General features: G+C 40.7%; 1 protein-coding gene across 2 annotated transcripts in view; it reads right to left on the reverse strand.

Moving 5' to 3' along the window:
- Positions 1-5,796: 5,796 nt before the first annotated feature.
- The window catches only part of LOC122254133 (uncharacterized), a 39,378-nt gene continuing 30,174 nt past the window's right edge, over positions 5,797-15,000 (reverse strand). For both annotated transcript variants that reach the window (XM_043017663.2, XM_043017662.2), the window contains exons 14-25: positions 14,187-14,342; positions 13,677-13,922; positions 13,301-13,458; positions 12,326-12,496; positions 11,875-12,066; positions 11,248-11,422; positions 9,733-9,933; positions 8,863-9,019; positions 8,320-8,536; positions 8,045-8,165; positions 7,757-7,868; positions 5,797-7,573 (exon numbers count right to left, since the gene is read on the reverse strand). In XM_043017663.2, the coding sequence (XP_042873597.2) occupies positions 6,735-7,573; positions 7,757-7,868; positions 8,045-8,165; positions 8,320-8,536; positions 8,863-9,019; positions 9,733-9,933; positions 11,248-11,422; positions 11,875-12,066; positions 12,326-12,496; positions 13,301-13,458; positions 13,677-13,922; positions 14,187-14,342 (2,745 nt within the window). In that variant the 3' untranslated portion in view covers positions 5,797-6,734. The remainder of the gene's footprint in view (positions 7,574-7,756; positions 7,869-8,044; positions 8,166-8,319; positions 8,537-8,862; positions 9,020-9,732; positions 9,934-11,247; positions 11,423-11,874; positions 12,067-12,325; positions 12,497-13,300; positions 13,459-13,676; positions 13,923-14,186; positions 14,343-15,000) is intronic.

The following is a 15,000-nucleotide window of genomic DNA, read 5'->3' on the forward strand; positions in this document are numbered from 1 at the left end:
GATTCAGAGCGTGTCTGTCAATCTGCCGGCTCTGGTTCGAGTCCCGGTCAGGGAGGTAAAATTTGTATATGTGTATATATATGTATATATGTATATATATATAAACATGCATATGCACACACATGTATATATATGTGTGTGTATTTGTATGTATGTATGTATATATGTGTATATGTATGTATATATATACTTATTCATTTATATGTAAGTATGTATATGTGTATATGTATGTATATATATACTTATTCATTTATATGTAAGTATGTATATGTGTATATATATACATGTGAGAAAGATGGTAGAATGCAGTAACGCATTTAATATGGAAATACAAAGTTTACCTCCCTGACTGGGACTCAAACCCGGGTCGTCAGAGTGACAGTCCCGGCTACTAACCCAAAAGACCATGCAACGTACTAAAAGACAAGTGGGTATGCTCTTAGCAGAGCATTGATAGCAAGGTTTTACAGACAATGCCCATAGGCACTTGGCAGCAATGAATTAGAAATTCAAGTCACAAATCAGGTTACTGCATTCTACCTTCTTTCTCACATAGATATAACTTCGGTAACCTGATTTGAGACTTGAACTTCTAATTAATTGCTGCCAAGTGCCCACGGGAATTGTCTGTAAAACCTCGCTATCACTGCTCTGCTAAGAGCATATAGGTGATTTCCATGATGGTTGTAAGGCATCTGGTGTGTCGCATGGTCTATTGGGCTGGTAGCCGGGATTGTCACTCTGACGACCCGTGTTCGAGTCCCGGTCAGGGAGGTAAAATTTGTATTTATGTATATACATGCATATAAATACACATTTACATATGTTACACACACACATCATATATATATATATATATATATATATATATATGTATGTATATAATACATTATATATATGTATATGTCTATATATATATAGAGAGAGAGAGTAATGAAATTCGCGGTTCATAAGAAACGGTACGAGATCGTTGATCCCGAAAATCGCTTGTTATCTTAAATGAGGGCTTCTCAATTTTTTTCACCATGCACACCTTTTACTTTTAAGTTATTTTGGTAGAACTCTCATAGATCTATTACTGACTTTTGATGGTCAAAAACACGAGTAAAACCAGATATGATGTCGGGTGGAGCGGATCAGTGGTTCAGTCTGTTCAGTATTAATTATGCTTTATCTATTATCGATACATTTTGGAAAAGCAATTTGGGAAAATATCTAAAATTGATAATTTTGCTTGCTAGATTATAGCACATGCGAAGGCAACCCAAATATAAACCTTTGCACGTATATCGGGTCAGCCAGTACGGTTTGCTGCTAGAGATTGTGGTAGTGAGACCTGTAATGTAAGAACCTTTTCTAAAAAAAAAATAAAAAAAATAAAATAAATAAATAAAATAATAATAATAATAATAATCTCACCACTGTATCAATGTGTGTATGCATAAACTTGTATACACACATATATATATATATATATATATATATATATATATATATGTGGAAATATATATATCAGTTCCCGTTTTTGGTATAGGCCGCATAGGTAATATCCTAAAACGCTACCCTTAAAGACAATAAATGAATAACATGAAATTCACATATATAGATAGCCGAAAAGCGCCCGTCAAATCTGATTTCTACAATTAGGCAATGTTAGTTTGTCACTATCAACCGGTCAGGCTCATAAGTTTAAAGTTCATGAATCTTATAATCGTAATCTGGAGCGTCCTTATCTGCAATAATTGCCAAAAACTCGCAATCGCTTGTTGCCATATTTCAAGTTATGGCACACGCGTACCAACCTATCCAATAAGGCCGCCAACACGCATGCGCGAACCATAGCCGAATAGCGAAAATGCCAAATATTTTCTGATTTTTATTTTATGTCGTCTCATTCAGCCGTTTAAAGAGTATTTTTAAAGGCGATTTACAACAAAATTTATGGAACAATGAAGTAAGATTATAATGGATAGTATATTACATATTTTGAGACTCCAGATCATGCATGAAAATGTAAAACAAATACCACCATATGTAGTTTTGATAAATGGGTGATTAATGATTGTTTGAATCCTTTGGCTTGGATTACATTTACTTTTTAACTCGTAAGAAACTGAATTTACTAAGTGTTTGACATGGAAAATATTCAAACAAGACCAAAAAGTGTACTGGATGTATTTTTATATTCATTTTCAGGACAGACTGGTAATTTTAGGCTATTAAAGTATATAGTCACAATCAGAGTAATACGTTTGAATTTGTTTAGATTTGATGGGGAGCAAGTGTTCTCTTCAGTGAAAAATAAAATCAAGTCGGTAACTCATGTAAAACGATAGAATACCTGAGTTTAGTTTAATTAGTGATAACCTATAATTTTAGCAAATAACGTGTGTTGCATGATATCAATTTTCAACACTACTTCTGTAATGCACACACAATATGCAAGGATAACGTTTGTTGCAATATAAATATCATGAAAATATATGTAAGTATAGCATACCTAGGTGAATAAGCCTAGAATAAATTTTGCTTTGATTGATGTGTCATGGAATGCATTCTATATTTGCACAAATAAGATCTATTTACTGACTGCTAATCTGCACAACTGCTGTTTGAAGAAATAAACATTTTTCATACCTAAAGTAGTATGATGTTAACATCATACTACCTTATTCAGATTCACATGCCAATATGAATAAACTAAAGCAAACTAGAAACAATGTAGTTGTCGTGTCCTATGACCTCAAAAGTGTTTTTCATTAGTGAAAGAAGCAAACAACTGTAAAATGTATTTTTCAAAGGCGCGCCACACAGGTATAGGTCGCTCTATGAGCGTGACGGCTAGTTTTATTCGAGCAGTACGACACTTTTGCTGTCGTACGCCCGACAGTGCTTATGCTCCGCTCACGAAGTTGAAATGATTTCACGACTGTGACGCTGCAGAAAGCCTCTATATAGTATCAAAATACATAAACTCATAATTGATCTATCTTACAATCTGTTCATGAACTACCCACTAAAAAGGATAGTGAAAAGTGATATGAAGTTAAGGAGAAACGTTCTACAAACGATGATTGGCTGGTGAATGTACTGCCAGGCGTAAGGAGCATTGTGGGAAAAGTTGTCTAAAATCTCATCTCATACATCACGCTCTCGAAGCAACAGCGACAGAAAATCCAAATGCTCGTGTGAAATGTGCCATGGAAGCATTATCGTGAGACATGGGGATGAGAGCTTAACATTTGATGACTTTATTTTACGCACTGCAGTCTCCTTTATCTATTGAAAACAATAACAGAATTTAGAAACGTGTGTTTTACAATAGACAGTACCTGGTTAAGTACGTTTTTCTTGAAAATAGTAAAAGGTAGTCTTGATCAAGGAAAAAGACTTTGTATTTCATATATGGATCTCTACATCGTTGTATCTCAGCATTTCTCTGTATAATGACATATTTCATTGTATTTACATATCTACATCACCCACTGTATTTCAAACTCTCTGTATCTCTTCAAATTTCATTATATCCTATTTAATTTACATTTTCTACTGTGCCTCTGGATCTCTCTGGATCTATCATTTATAATCTACATCTTTAATTGACCTTACATTATTTTCTGTTCATATTTTTACTGTATTTCTGCATCTTTACATCTGCTACTGTGCCCATGTATCCCTAGTTTCCATTGTATCCTTGCATTTTTTCTGTATCAATACTTATTTCACGATTCGTCTCTTCTCATATATATGTACATATGTAAACATGTAAACATGTAAACATGTACGTATGTACGTATGTACGTATGTACGTATGTATGTATATATATATATATATATTTCATATATATATACGTATATATATATATATATATATATATATATATATAAATAATGTATATTACATACATACATGCATACATACATATACAGTATGTATATGAATGTACATACATACAAGTGTGTCTGCGTGCGTGCATGCGCGCTCAAGAGAGCAAGAACTCAGCTATTGACAAAAAAATTGTTATCAGCCCAACAAGATACAAACGGGTATTGAAATGACTTTCTCGCAGAATGTGGTTGCATTAGTGTGCGCTTGCATCCGATTGCTGTTAAAATGTCTACATCAAAGGGTAGTATGTGCCTGTTGGTCACAAAAATCAAACTTTTCATTTTTAGCCGAAAGGTAGAACTGGAACGTGCAAACACAAGAAGTAGCAAGCACTGTCCTCAAGAAAAACAAATGCACTACTTCACAAATTACTTGGACATTTTTGACAAATCTCTTCATACCTCGAGACCAGGTTAGTGCATTTTATCAAAATTTCATGTAATATTTGACCAAGCTGTCTTTTATCACTATTTTCACTCTGGATATACAAGTTTGATTGTTTGAAGGCACATTACTGTAATTTTGCATGATGGGTTATTTCGATGTTACTCCAGTCATTTGTGTATCGTTGCTTAATGGGTTATTAGTACCTTGTTTAACGGGTTATTAGCATCTACAACACGTCTTTTGTGATTAATTCTTAGGTGTTAAAGACTGACCTTTTACCATAAAATGGCTACTGGCTAATCTGGGGAGGCCAATTTTAATGTCTGATATAATAATTCTCGTATGATTCTTATACCATTTCCTTTCGATTTTCCGGTTTTGTGATTTTTATAGAATATTGGCATTTTTCAGGGTGTTTTTTTTGCATTACTATAATTAATATCTATGGCTCATTCTGCGTTTGCGGTAACTTGCCTTCTTCAATTGTGATCTTAATTCGGTTTGTACTCTTGTCTATTGTATGCTATACACGTTACTACTAGTACTTAGAGAAGTTACAGGACTTTCTAAACCCTGCCTTTAGAGCCATGCAAAGAACATATCTTGACATAGAAGAGGTGTACTGTATTACTCTTACCGAGCCTCTTTCTCATACGACCATTCATTTAGGGTCCATTATTGATGGGTAGCAGATTTGACGACAAGCTCTAGGAGGAGGAGGGGGGGGAGGAGGAGGAGGAGGAGGAGGAGGAGGAGGAGGAGGAGGAGGAGGAGGAGGAGAGGAGGAGGGAGGGAGGAGGAGGAGGAGTTGGAGGGAGGAGGAGGAGGAGGTAGGAGGAGGAAAGGAGAGTAGGAGAGGGGAGAGGAAGAGGAAGAGGAAGGAGGAGAGGAGGAGAGGAGGAGAGGAGGAGGAGGCGGAGGAGGAGGAGGAGGAGGAGGAGGAGGAGGAGGAGGGAGGAGGAGGAGGAGGAGGGGAGGAGGAGGAGGAGGAGGAGGAGGGGAGGAGGAGGAGGAGGGGGGGGGAGGAGGAGGGGAGGGGGAGGAGGAGGAGGAGGGGGAGGAGGAGGAGGAGGAGGAGGAAGAAGAAGAAGAGGAGGAGGTGGTGGTAGTGGGATGGGGGGAGGAGGAGGTAGTGGGATGGGGGGAGGAGGAGGTAGTGGGATGGGGGGAGGAGGAGGTGGTGGGATGGGCGGGAGGAGGAGGAGGTGGTGGTGGAGAAGGAGGAGGAGGTGGTGGTGGAGAAGGAGAAGGAGTGGCACTCTTTAATCAAACAAGAGCCTTCAATCCTTCCTTTATAACCGTGCTTGCGCTGCCATATCATATTCAGATTATCATCATTGATATTGTTACTACTAACGAAATACAACCATCAATACCTCTACCACCACTGCTACTGATATTCGTATACCTAGTCAGATATATATTTCCTAAGTTATCTATTAATCTATGTACAGTGTAAACTGGGCAAAGATTCTAGATTCATTTCAGTTCGGAGACTCAGGCTTAGATCACACTATACGTTTTGCAGCAACATTTAATGACATCTAACAAACACATGCTTACAACCTAACAGTTTTTCAAGTCTTTAGAGGAAATGAGATTTAACAGTATGGCACCTTTTGACTGAATACAATGCTATAATCACAGAGAAGTACATAAAATACAAAAAAAAAGTTGCCTTGTGAAAGACGAACACGAATATAACATAACGCGTTAATCAAATCCTAGAAAGATTAACAATGAGAGCGAAATGAACACTTCTGAACACGATTCAGACATGATCTACCAGTAGGTGGTCATGTTTGATATAAATGGTTAATGTATACAACACTCTGAAAGCATAACGGGTCGTTTCTTTGTCCAATTTCCATACCCAAATAAGGACTGACAATTTGGGGATCTTCTGTCGAATGAATACTTGACCAAGATAAACCACAAAATTCTCTCAAATCACTTATTATTTCCGCCCTCGATCTATTTAGACATGCCGAAACGAGCGAAAGAATAAACATAACATAAAACGCTACATTACGTTTTGACAGTGTATTCTTATTACACTGAATATCTTTGTATATAACGTTACTTATGGGCAGTGAAGTATCAGTTCTTATATCATTCTTTGATACAATCCAAAGGGACGAGGCACATTCATTAACTGTTAGAGTATTATACAGTATGCTCAACACATATACATTAACATTTGCTTTATACACACACATATATATATACAAACTAGAATAGTATTTTGTACATTCTCTTCTACATTAATAACAAATCGAATATTTTCGTTATTTACTACAGTACATGTATAAAAATCCATAAATACTAAGAATTATACAACTTCTGATTCAGAAGACCTTGGAGTGTCCTCTGGCTATAAGCATGTGGGACCTCCGTCAGGAAACAAAGTGCCCTTCATTATTAATTTCTGGCCAGACACCCCGACCTTCAAGGCTACTCAAGGACGAGGGACTTTCTGAAGGATTGCTGAGGAGCAGTGATCTGACATCATGTACTCGGCATGGACAGAAATGGTCGGTTCCGTTTGCTTTTCTAATGCTCGATGTTTCGCAAGGATTACGTGAGAGTTCACCTTCATGGGAAGGTAGTGGTGGGCAGAACTGTCCGTTTCCTCTTTAGACGACTGCCTGTTGTTGTTCTGGTAAATGTTTTTGTGCGCGATGGCTGTCTGTCGGAAGCCATTCTGCTTGTGAACCGAGCTGTTACCCGTCGATCCAGACGTTTCCTTGTTAATGGCCATACAGCTGTGTTTATTCAAGGCATCCTGACGGAGTCCTTCGCCGGCGAGCTTGTGCTGCGGCACCGACATATCCAGGTACCTCCCATCAGGATCCTGGCTGGTCCCTGGGCACCTTTGGATCCTAAGCATTTCCAAGGTGGGGTCGCGCTTCGTGGCGTGCGGGGCGGCCAACAGGATCTTCTTCTTGCGATGGGACAGAATCTCTTCGGCCGACATTGAAGCTCGTAGGCGGTTGTCCTGCGGGGCTTTGTCCTCCTCGCCCCTTAACAGGTCTACCCCTCGGATAAGCAACGTGTTCCTGGGTATCTGCAGGTGATGTCCGTCCCGGCTGTTGCGACGCATGTAAAGAGGCACCCTGCTCTGTGACCCCAACCTAGGGTGACCCGGTCCAGGAGGGACTTTCTTGGCGGTGAACAAATCCTTTTCAAGGGAATCAGCGGCCACGTCATCCCTGAAGTACTTGAAGTTTCCTTCCCTCTCGCTTGGCGTCGTGGTGGTTGTGAGGTGATACGACATGTGGCTGCTCCCGTTTTCACCTGCCGGCGCAGATGGGGTCAGTCAGTAATGCAAAACAGCTGTTGCTATTTAGAAAATCATATCAAGACGGGAAAAATGTTCGATACTTGATCCATTATGCACACCTGCATGAATATTCGCATGCCTCTAAAGCTAAAGTAAACATGATAAACAACCTCAGACAAACAGAGCTACAGACTTACTTTGAGAAGACTTTCGGCAGTGACCCACGGGAGGGCAGCACGTACGCTTGCACCTGCATTTGGCATTGACGTCCTCATTCTTGCAGGTGTACATGATTATCATGAGAAAGCTCTGCAACGAGAAAGTGCATTAGCAATATAAATGTGTAAGGCTTCAACGTGTGTGCGTGTGCGTGCGCGCATTTTCAAACAAACAAACAACCAACCAAAATGCCCAACGGTTCATATTTCACAATCAGCACTCACTAAATATGAGGGCCACCCATCAACCAACCGTGTCTCACTTACCTGCACGACCGTAGCACAGCAGAAAAAATAGCGGCCAACTGGATGGTTGTACAAGGCGCTCGTGATCACCAGCACCCACTCCCCCACGAGAAGCAGCACCTGATGCCACAACCTGTCACGTCTGCCGAAGGAAAGGATCCGTTTGTATTAATATCTCGGGAGGATAGGATTAAAGATGAAACAATAAGACTAACTAGAGCAGAATTATAGTCCGTGAAACATGCGACCCAGGAACCGGCGCACAGAAACGTACAGTAAAGACGAATCGAACATACACGAGAACGTAGTGAGAAGACTCCTCCTGTAACACCGTGAGTTGGTACAGATTGTGCCCCGCCACGATCACCCACAGGAGCGAGAGCGCCGCGAGAATGCCCACGAGTAGTGCCGTGAGGGGCCAAGCAGGGCCCAGCGTGAGCCAGGGAGTGCCAAGCTGATACTGGGTCACACTGTGGACCACCCAAATCAGCAGTCCAACCACCATCGTCAAAGCTGATGCGGAAGAACTTCAGTAAGTAAATGCACCATAAGATATTGCAAAAATAGTTAAGTCGGTACTATTAATATAATGAAGCTTTGTCATATACATTTTCGTATAAGGGTCTTCAGACAAACGTTACAAAAAAGCATTTACTGATGACTATTGTGCCATGCACTGGTAAAAACTACATCAACAATAGTGAAAATGAGAAATGTCCATTCCAAATAACCAAAAAATAAATAGCACAACGAGAAGAAGAAAAAACCTCCCCAACATAACATCCACTCTGATTCAATACCAAACACCGAAGAACGAACCACCACCGAGCATCACTTACAGAAGATCATAATGTTGCTGACGCAGGTGGGCGGGAGGCCTGCGTCGTGGGGACTGAGGGAGAGGCGGTGGTGGAGGAGCATCTGCTGGCTGACACCCGCGGCAAAGCACAGCACGAAGCACACGCCCGCCGCCACCAGCACCGTCAGGTAGTCGCTCTGGAGGAGGAGAGATTTCGGATGGTTTGTCAAAGGAGCCAAAACTTTTTTTTTTTTTTTTTTTTTTTTCTTTTTTTTTTTTTTTTTGGGGGGGAGGAAGGCCATTATTTTATTGACGAGCGGGAGTGAGCGGGATTATATGTGTATATGTGTATATGTGTATATGTGTATATGTATATATGCATATATGTATTCATGTATGTGTACATGTATGTCTTTAGTTATGTGTGTGGATGTGTGTATTCAATGATAATCAAGCAGAAATTCGACAGACTTTTGAGCTATTTCACGACACAAAGAGGAAACCCAACGCATTGATATCAAATTTCCGTTGTGTGTTTCACCAAAAAGCAAGCAATACAAACAGACAATCATGAATTGGATAATTAAGCAAAACAAATGCCGCAGGAAGTGATGGACAAGGAACTTGTGTAGTTATAGGCTGTCATTCGCGCTTGCCATTGGTTATAAACGACCCCCCCCCCCCAAAAAAAAAAAAAAAAAAAAAAAAAAAAAATATATATATATATATATATATATATATATATATATATATTTATATACATATATATATATATATATATATACACAAAATAATTGATTAAAAAATAAATAATAATATTAATTATCATCATAATAATAAAATAATAAATAAATAAATAAATACACTACAAACAATCCTATCAAGCGCCCTCTACCAACCATCCACCCACCTTGTCCACCTGCCAGAGCGCGAGGGCGGCGAACACCCCATTTACGCCCGCCAGCGACGCGCACTTCACCGCCCGCAGCTGCACGGCGGCGGCACACGACCTGGGCAGCTGCAGCAGAAGGCACAGCAGCAGAAGCAGGAAGGAAGTGCAGCACCCGACCCCGGTCACGTAGTTCTTCTGCCACGTGGGTTCTGGTGCCCCCTGGAGGGATAGGGAGGGAGGGGGGAGAGAAAGAGAGGGGGAGAGGGAGAGGGAGAGGGAGAGGGAGAGGGAGAGGGAGGGAGAGGGAGAGGGAGAGGGAGAGGGAGAGGGAGAGGGAGAGGGAGAGGGAGAGGGAGAGGGAGAGGGAGAGGGAGAGGGAGGAGAGGGAGGGAGGGAGAGGGAGAGGGAGAGGGAGAGGGAGAGGGAGAGGGAGAGGGAGAGGGAGAGGGAGAGGGAGAGAGGGAGGAGGGAGAGGGAGAGGAGAGGGAGAGGAGAGGAGAGAGACAGAGAGAGAGAGAGAGAGGGAGAGGGAGAGGGAGAGGAGAGGGAGAGGGAGAGGGAGAGGGAGAGGGAGAGGGAGAGGAGAGGAGAGGAGAGGGAGAGGGAGAGGGAGGAGGAGAGGGAGGAGGAGAGGGAGAGGGAGAGGGAGGAGGAGAGGAAGGAGGAGAGGGAGAGGAGAGGGAGAGGAGATGGAGAGGGAGAGGAGATGGAGAGGGAGGGAGGGAGGGAGAGGGAGGGAGAGGGAGGGAGAGGGAGAGAGAGAGAGAGAGAGAGAGAGAGAGAGAGAGAGAAGGGGGGTGGGAGTAAGATGTTGGATGTTTACCTTAGCTGTCTTATTCATTTTAGTATATATATTGGTATTCACGTAATATCAAAATGATCGTTTCATCATACTTGGATCATCCTTTTGTTGTTGTCATTCAATCATTTTTATTACCATTATCATTATAAAATAACCTTATTTAAGATTATCAATATCAGAAAAAAAAATACATTGCCATTACCATCATCATAAACATAATACTAACTATGGCTCAGAATCTAGATTACATACATAAATAAAGTAACACTAAAGTACTAAGCCCTTTAACTAATTCATTATGAAAAAGTTGAAAAAATTATGATTAAAAATGAATAATGCCACATATATAGAAAGTCATATTCGTAATCACTTGAGACTCGAGATAAAATATCGAGACGTTAATGATATTAATCTTAGTGATTGAAGTTGCGATGTAAAATCAGAATTAAGATATAACAATTAATCAAACTCTTCATTCTTACTTCTTTTTTCATATTAAAAACTTCACTACATACCCTTGATACCTGGCTCTCTCTCACTTAAATCTATATTTTATCTTCTTCACTTCCTTGCTCTTGTGTTCATCTCCTTCCCCCCCTTGTGTCCTATCTCCTTCACCCTCCCCCCCTTTGTGTCCTACCTCCTTCACCCTCCCCCCTCCCCCTTTGTGTCCTCACCTCCCCCCCTCCCCTTTGTGTCCTACCTCCTTCACCTTCTCCCTTATGTCCTACCTCTGTCACTCCTTCGTCAGTTCCGTTGACAATCACGAGTCCGAACAAGCCCTCGCCTCGACACCGGCAGACACATCCAGCCTCTGACCCTCTGTCTTCGCTATCGACCGAACACATGCCGAAGTCCCACTGGATGTCGGTGTCGTTATGCCTGGGTTGCCCGCACTTCAGGTGCCTGAAATAAATATGGCGGGATTTTAGTGTTAAAGCTAGTACTTTCATGTTTTACCTCAAGATTAAGATAACATTTGTACGTATTTGTATTTGTACGGTCCTCTACTACCTCTAGAAATAAAACCAAATTGTTAAGTAAGGTTATCTTGCCAACACGATACTATATTCCTTTACACTTTTAATCTTTCTCGAGTTACGAACTATGTACGACACCACAGGCATCAAGATCCTATTCATAAAGACACATTAAAATGTCCTTCTTTCTCTCTCTGAATTCTCACTTACGACTTAAATGTATCATACAGTAGAAACTTGGCAGAAACAAGTATGCAAAGAAAGGTTATCAAACCCATAGTGTACCAGAACAGAAGTATGTACAGGTACATGTATATATACAATTATATGTTCCCTTCCTATCAACAGCACTGTTCTTCCGACTCGAAGTACACGTACCAGTTCTTCACGCGGGGACAGATAGGGTAGTGGAGGCGAGAGACGGAGGAGAATCCATGAACCTTGTGCGTGTCCCCGGCTCTGAGGGAATGCACTTGTGATGACGATAGGCTCTTGTCCGAGGATGCACTTAGTCCCCACACGATCTCTACGAGGTATCCTGCCAGTTTGAAGGGTCCCTCACGAACCTCCCTAAGAATACTCCGAGAAGTTAGGTAGGTTCTATGAAGATCGCTTGCGAGGTATTTTCAAGGCGGAATGATCGTTTCATCTGTCTGTATCTGCCACTGTCTCTTCCCCTTTCAAACGCAAATATTCATGAATCGTAATATGACAATAAAAATTACCACATGCAAACGAAACAATCCACGAAACAATCAATAAACTGCACCATTCACACAATTTCCTAGCGTATAACGCCACAAAACAGCAGTCAAACTAAACTACTAACCAATCATAGTCAAACACAAGTCCAGGATTGAGGTAAGTGACAACGCCCACCGCCAGACTCACATCTGGCACACTGGCTTGCCTTCTCAGCTGCGTCACGGCGTGTGTCTCCAGAACGTCGGTCTCTTCGAGGCTCACCTGCACAGTGGGGGCGCCCTGAGAGCTGTCGGTCCTGGTGAGTGGGAGAACGGTGTTAAGACTAAATGGAAGAAAAATAAACATTCAATACAGCGTGTTGATAAACTACTGTTATTCCTACTGCAATGTCTCAAATAGAGGAGCACCAAGGATTGTATCTTCTATTATGCACTCTTTATTGTTAGATATCATTGCATTAAACATTGTAACAGAGCGTTTTTGTGTTTGAAATTGATGGTTACCTCTGTTTAAAGGCGGTCATGTTTTTGTTTTTGTTTTTTTGTCTACATTTACTGGTTGGCTTTTTGGTATACCAGCAGAGTTACGAGAAAAAAGGAAAAAAATGCTTTTTATTATTCTTAGGGGAGTTGACCACTACCCAAGAACCATTTGATTTGATATAGGTATTGAAACTGAATCCCTGTACAGATCTAGGCTCCAACTAAAGCACTCATCGCCACTGCAAGTCGTCATAGAAAAGGAGTCTGCGAGGAAGTGAATTCTCTTTCGAATAATTGTAACGGACTTGTGTATTTTGAAACCTTTTGGGAAGTAACGAGAATTCATTTGTTCACAAAAATGAAAAGGGGCGAAGTGTTTCTTCTTTGCTCTAATAAAATTGCTGCATTAGAAATATTGTACCCCGAGCAGTTACTTCATATGTAAATAAGAATTTGGCCAACTGCATCAACAACAAAAAACAGACAAAAAAAATAAAATATATTTCACACTTAAAATTCCATAAAAAAAGCTTTATGGTGTTTCTTGCTATGTTCCATAATTAATTTCGTCTCAACTTGAAGCGAAAGCGAAAGCAGCACATGAAAAAAATTGTTACCTTGGTTCTGAACCTTCCATTTCGAACATTTGGTGACCTGTTATGACCTCCCGCTTGGCAAGCAGATGGGGAAGGCGAGTGACCTGACCTTCGGGCTTGGTGGCGTTGAGACCGGATTTCAAATACGTCCTTATTGGTTCATTCATCCTGCAAACATCCTTTGGAAAAATTGGAATGCCTTAGTAAATAATGGTTTGAAGTAACCTGAAGCTGTTAAATACAAATATATTCATTCCATTTCCATTTCATTCTAGGTCACTCTCAGTTCTTCCCTTAAAACTACATAGAGATTAATTCAATCAAATAATAAAAAAATATATTTAGATAGTAATCACTTAAATAAATCATACATCTAATTCAAATAACGTAACCTCACCATCAACGTAAAACTATCATAATCCTTGATTATTTCATGCACGATCTCAAAAAACAGCTTGTGGGAGATGAGAGAGCCCATCTTCTTGCCAGCATCCTGCAGCATCTCCAAGATCTGCCAGAGACTCGCTCGCTCGCCCGGAAGGATCGGCGTCCTCCGCTCCTGCAGGATTCGGGAAAAGTCCCTCGCCTGCTTATCGACGCTGCCGCTCAGGGTCTTGTAGCCGCGCTTGTAGAGGGTCAGCAACTGTTGGAAGGGACGTTAGTGGTAGTAGTAGTCTTGAGTTGATTCTTCTTTCTTATATTTTTTCTTAACGGCATTTGCTTTGTAACACATTCCTTCGTAAAAACTAAAGGAAAATATGTTTCAGACGCAAACGATTTCAGGTCATTCTGCCAAGGAAGGTGAAATGTGCTTTCACCACTATATAGATCTATATCTATCTATCTATCTATCTATCTATCTATCTATCTATCCATCCATCTATCCTTATTATCTATTCATACTCACCGTCCTGATATTGACAAGAGGCTCATAGAAACAGTCCGAGAAGTCTGGCGTCTCCCAGGTAGGGGGGAGAGGGGGAGGAGTGGGGAGGGGACTGCACAGCCGGACCGCCCTTCCTCTGTGGCCCGGAGGACACCTCTGCTCGTCTAGCGTGCCAACCTGAGGGTGTTAAGATTAAGACAATGAGCAGAGAAGAATCACTCCACCGGCGTTCCACGAGATGGAAAATGGCGGGTAGGGATTTTGGATTATCACCTTCGTTCGTTCTTTCAGAAAACGACAAATTGCTTTCTGCTTTGTTACTGGGACAAGCAGATAGTCAGATAGTCAGATAGCCAGCCAGGCTGTCACACAGACAGACTACCTGCCTGACTGTGAGAGCCATGCAGACTGAAATGAATTGATCAGCAAAACAATAAATGCCAAGATATAAATAGTCACACACAATTAATAATAAATAAGAAAAAAAATAATCACTAGATTAAATAAATGTAAAGATATATATATCTATTAATTCTTTTGATACTTAAAGTGTTCTTTAATATGTCAGCTCACATTTTACTATATTATATATCTATTAAATCCCCTCTGTATTAATGATCAGTACGATACATAAACATAAATTGCAATGGCATAAATACAGACATTCACAAATACAAAGAAATATTTAATTTCCAGAACTGATGACTTAATTTCTTACCGCACCACTTTGGGAAGAAATTAATAATAAAAAAATACTTCTATAAAAATGTTGTTTTTCACACAGAGGGGGCGTAGTTGAACAGTTCACCAATGACTTGTTAGTCATAAATAAACC

Source organism: Penaeus japonicus, unplaced genomic scaffold (genome assembly GCF_977035675.1).
Source record: "Penaeus japonicus unplaced genomic scaffold, GWHDUDI00000001_assembly GWHDUDI00000028, whole genome shotgun sequence".
NCBI lineage: Eukaryota > Metazoa > Arthropoda > Malacostraca > Decapoda > Penaeidae > Penaeus > Penaeus japonicus.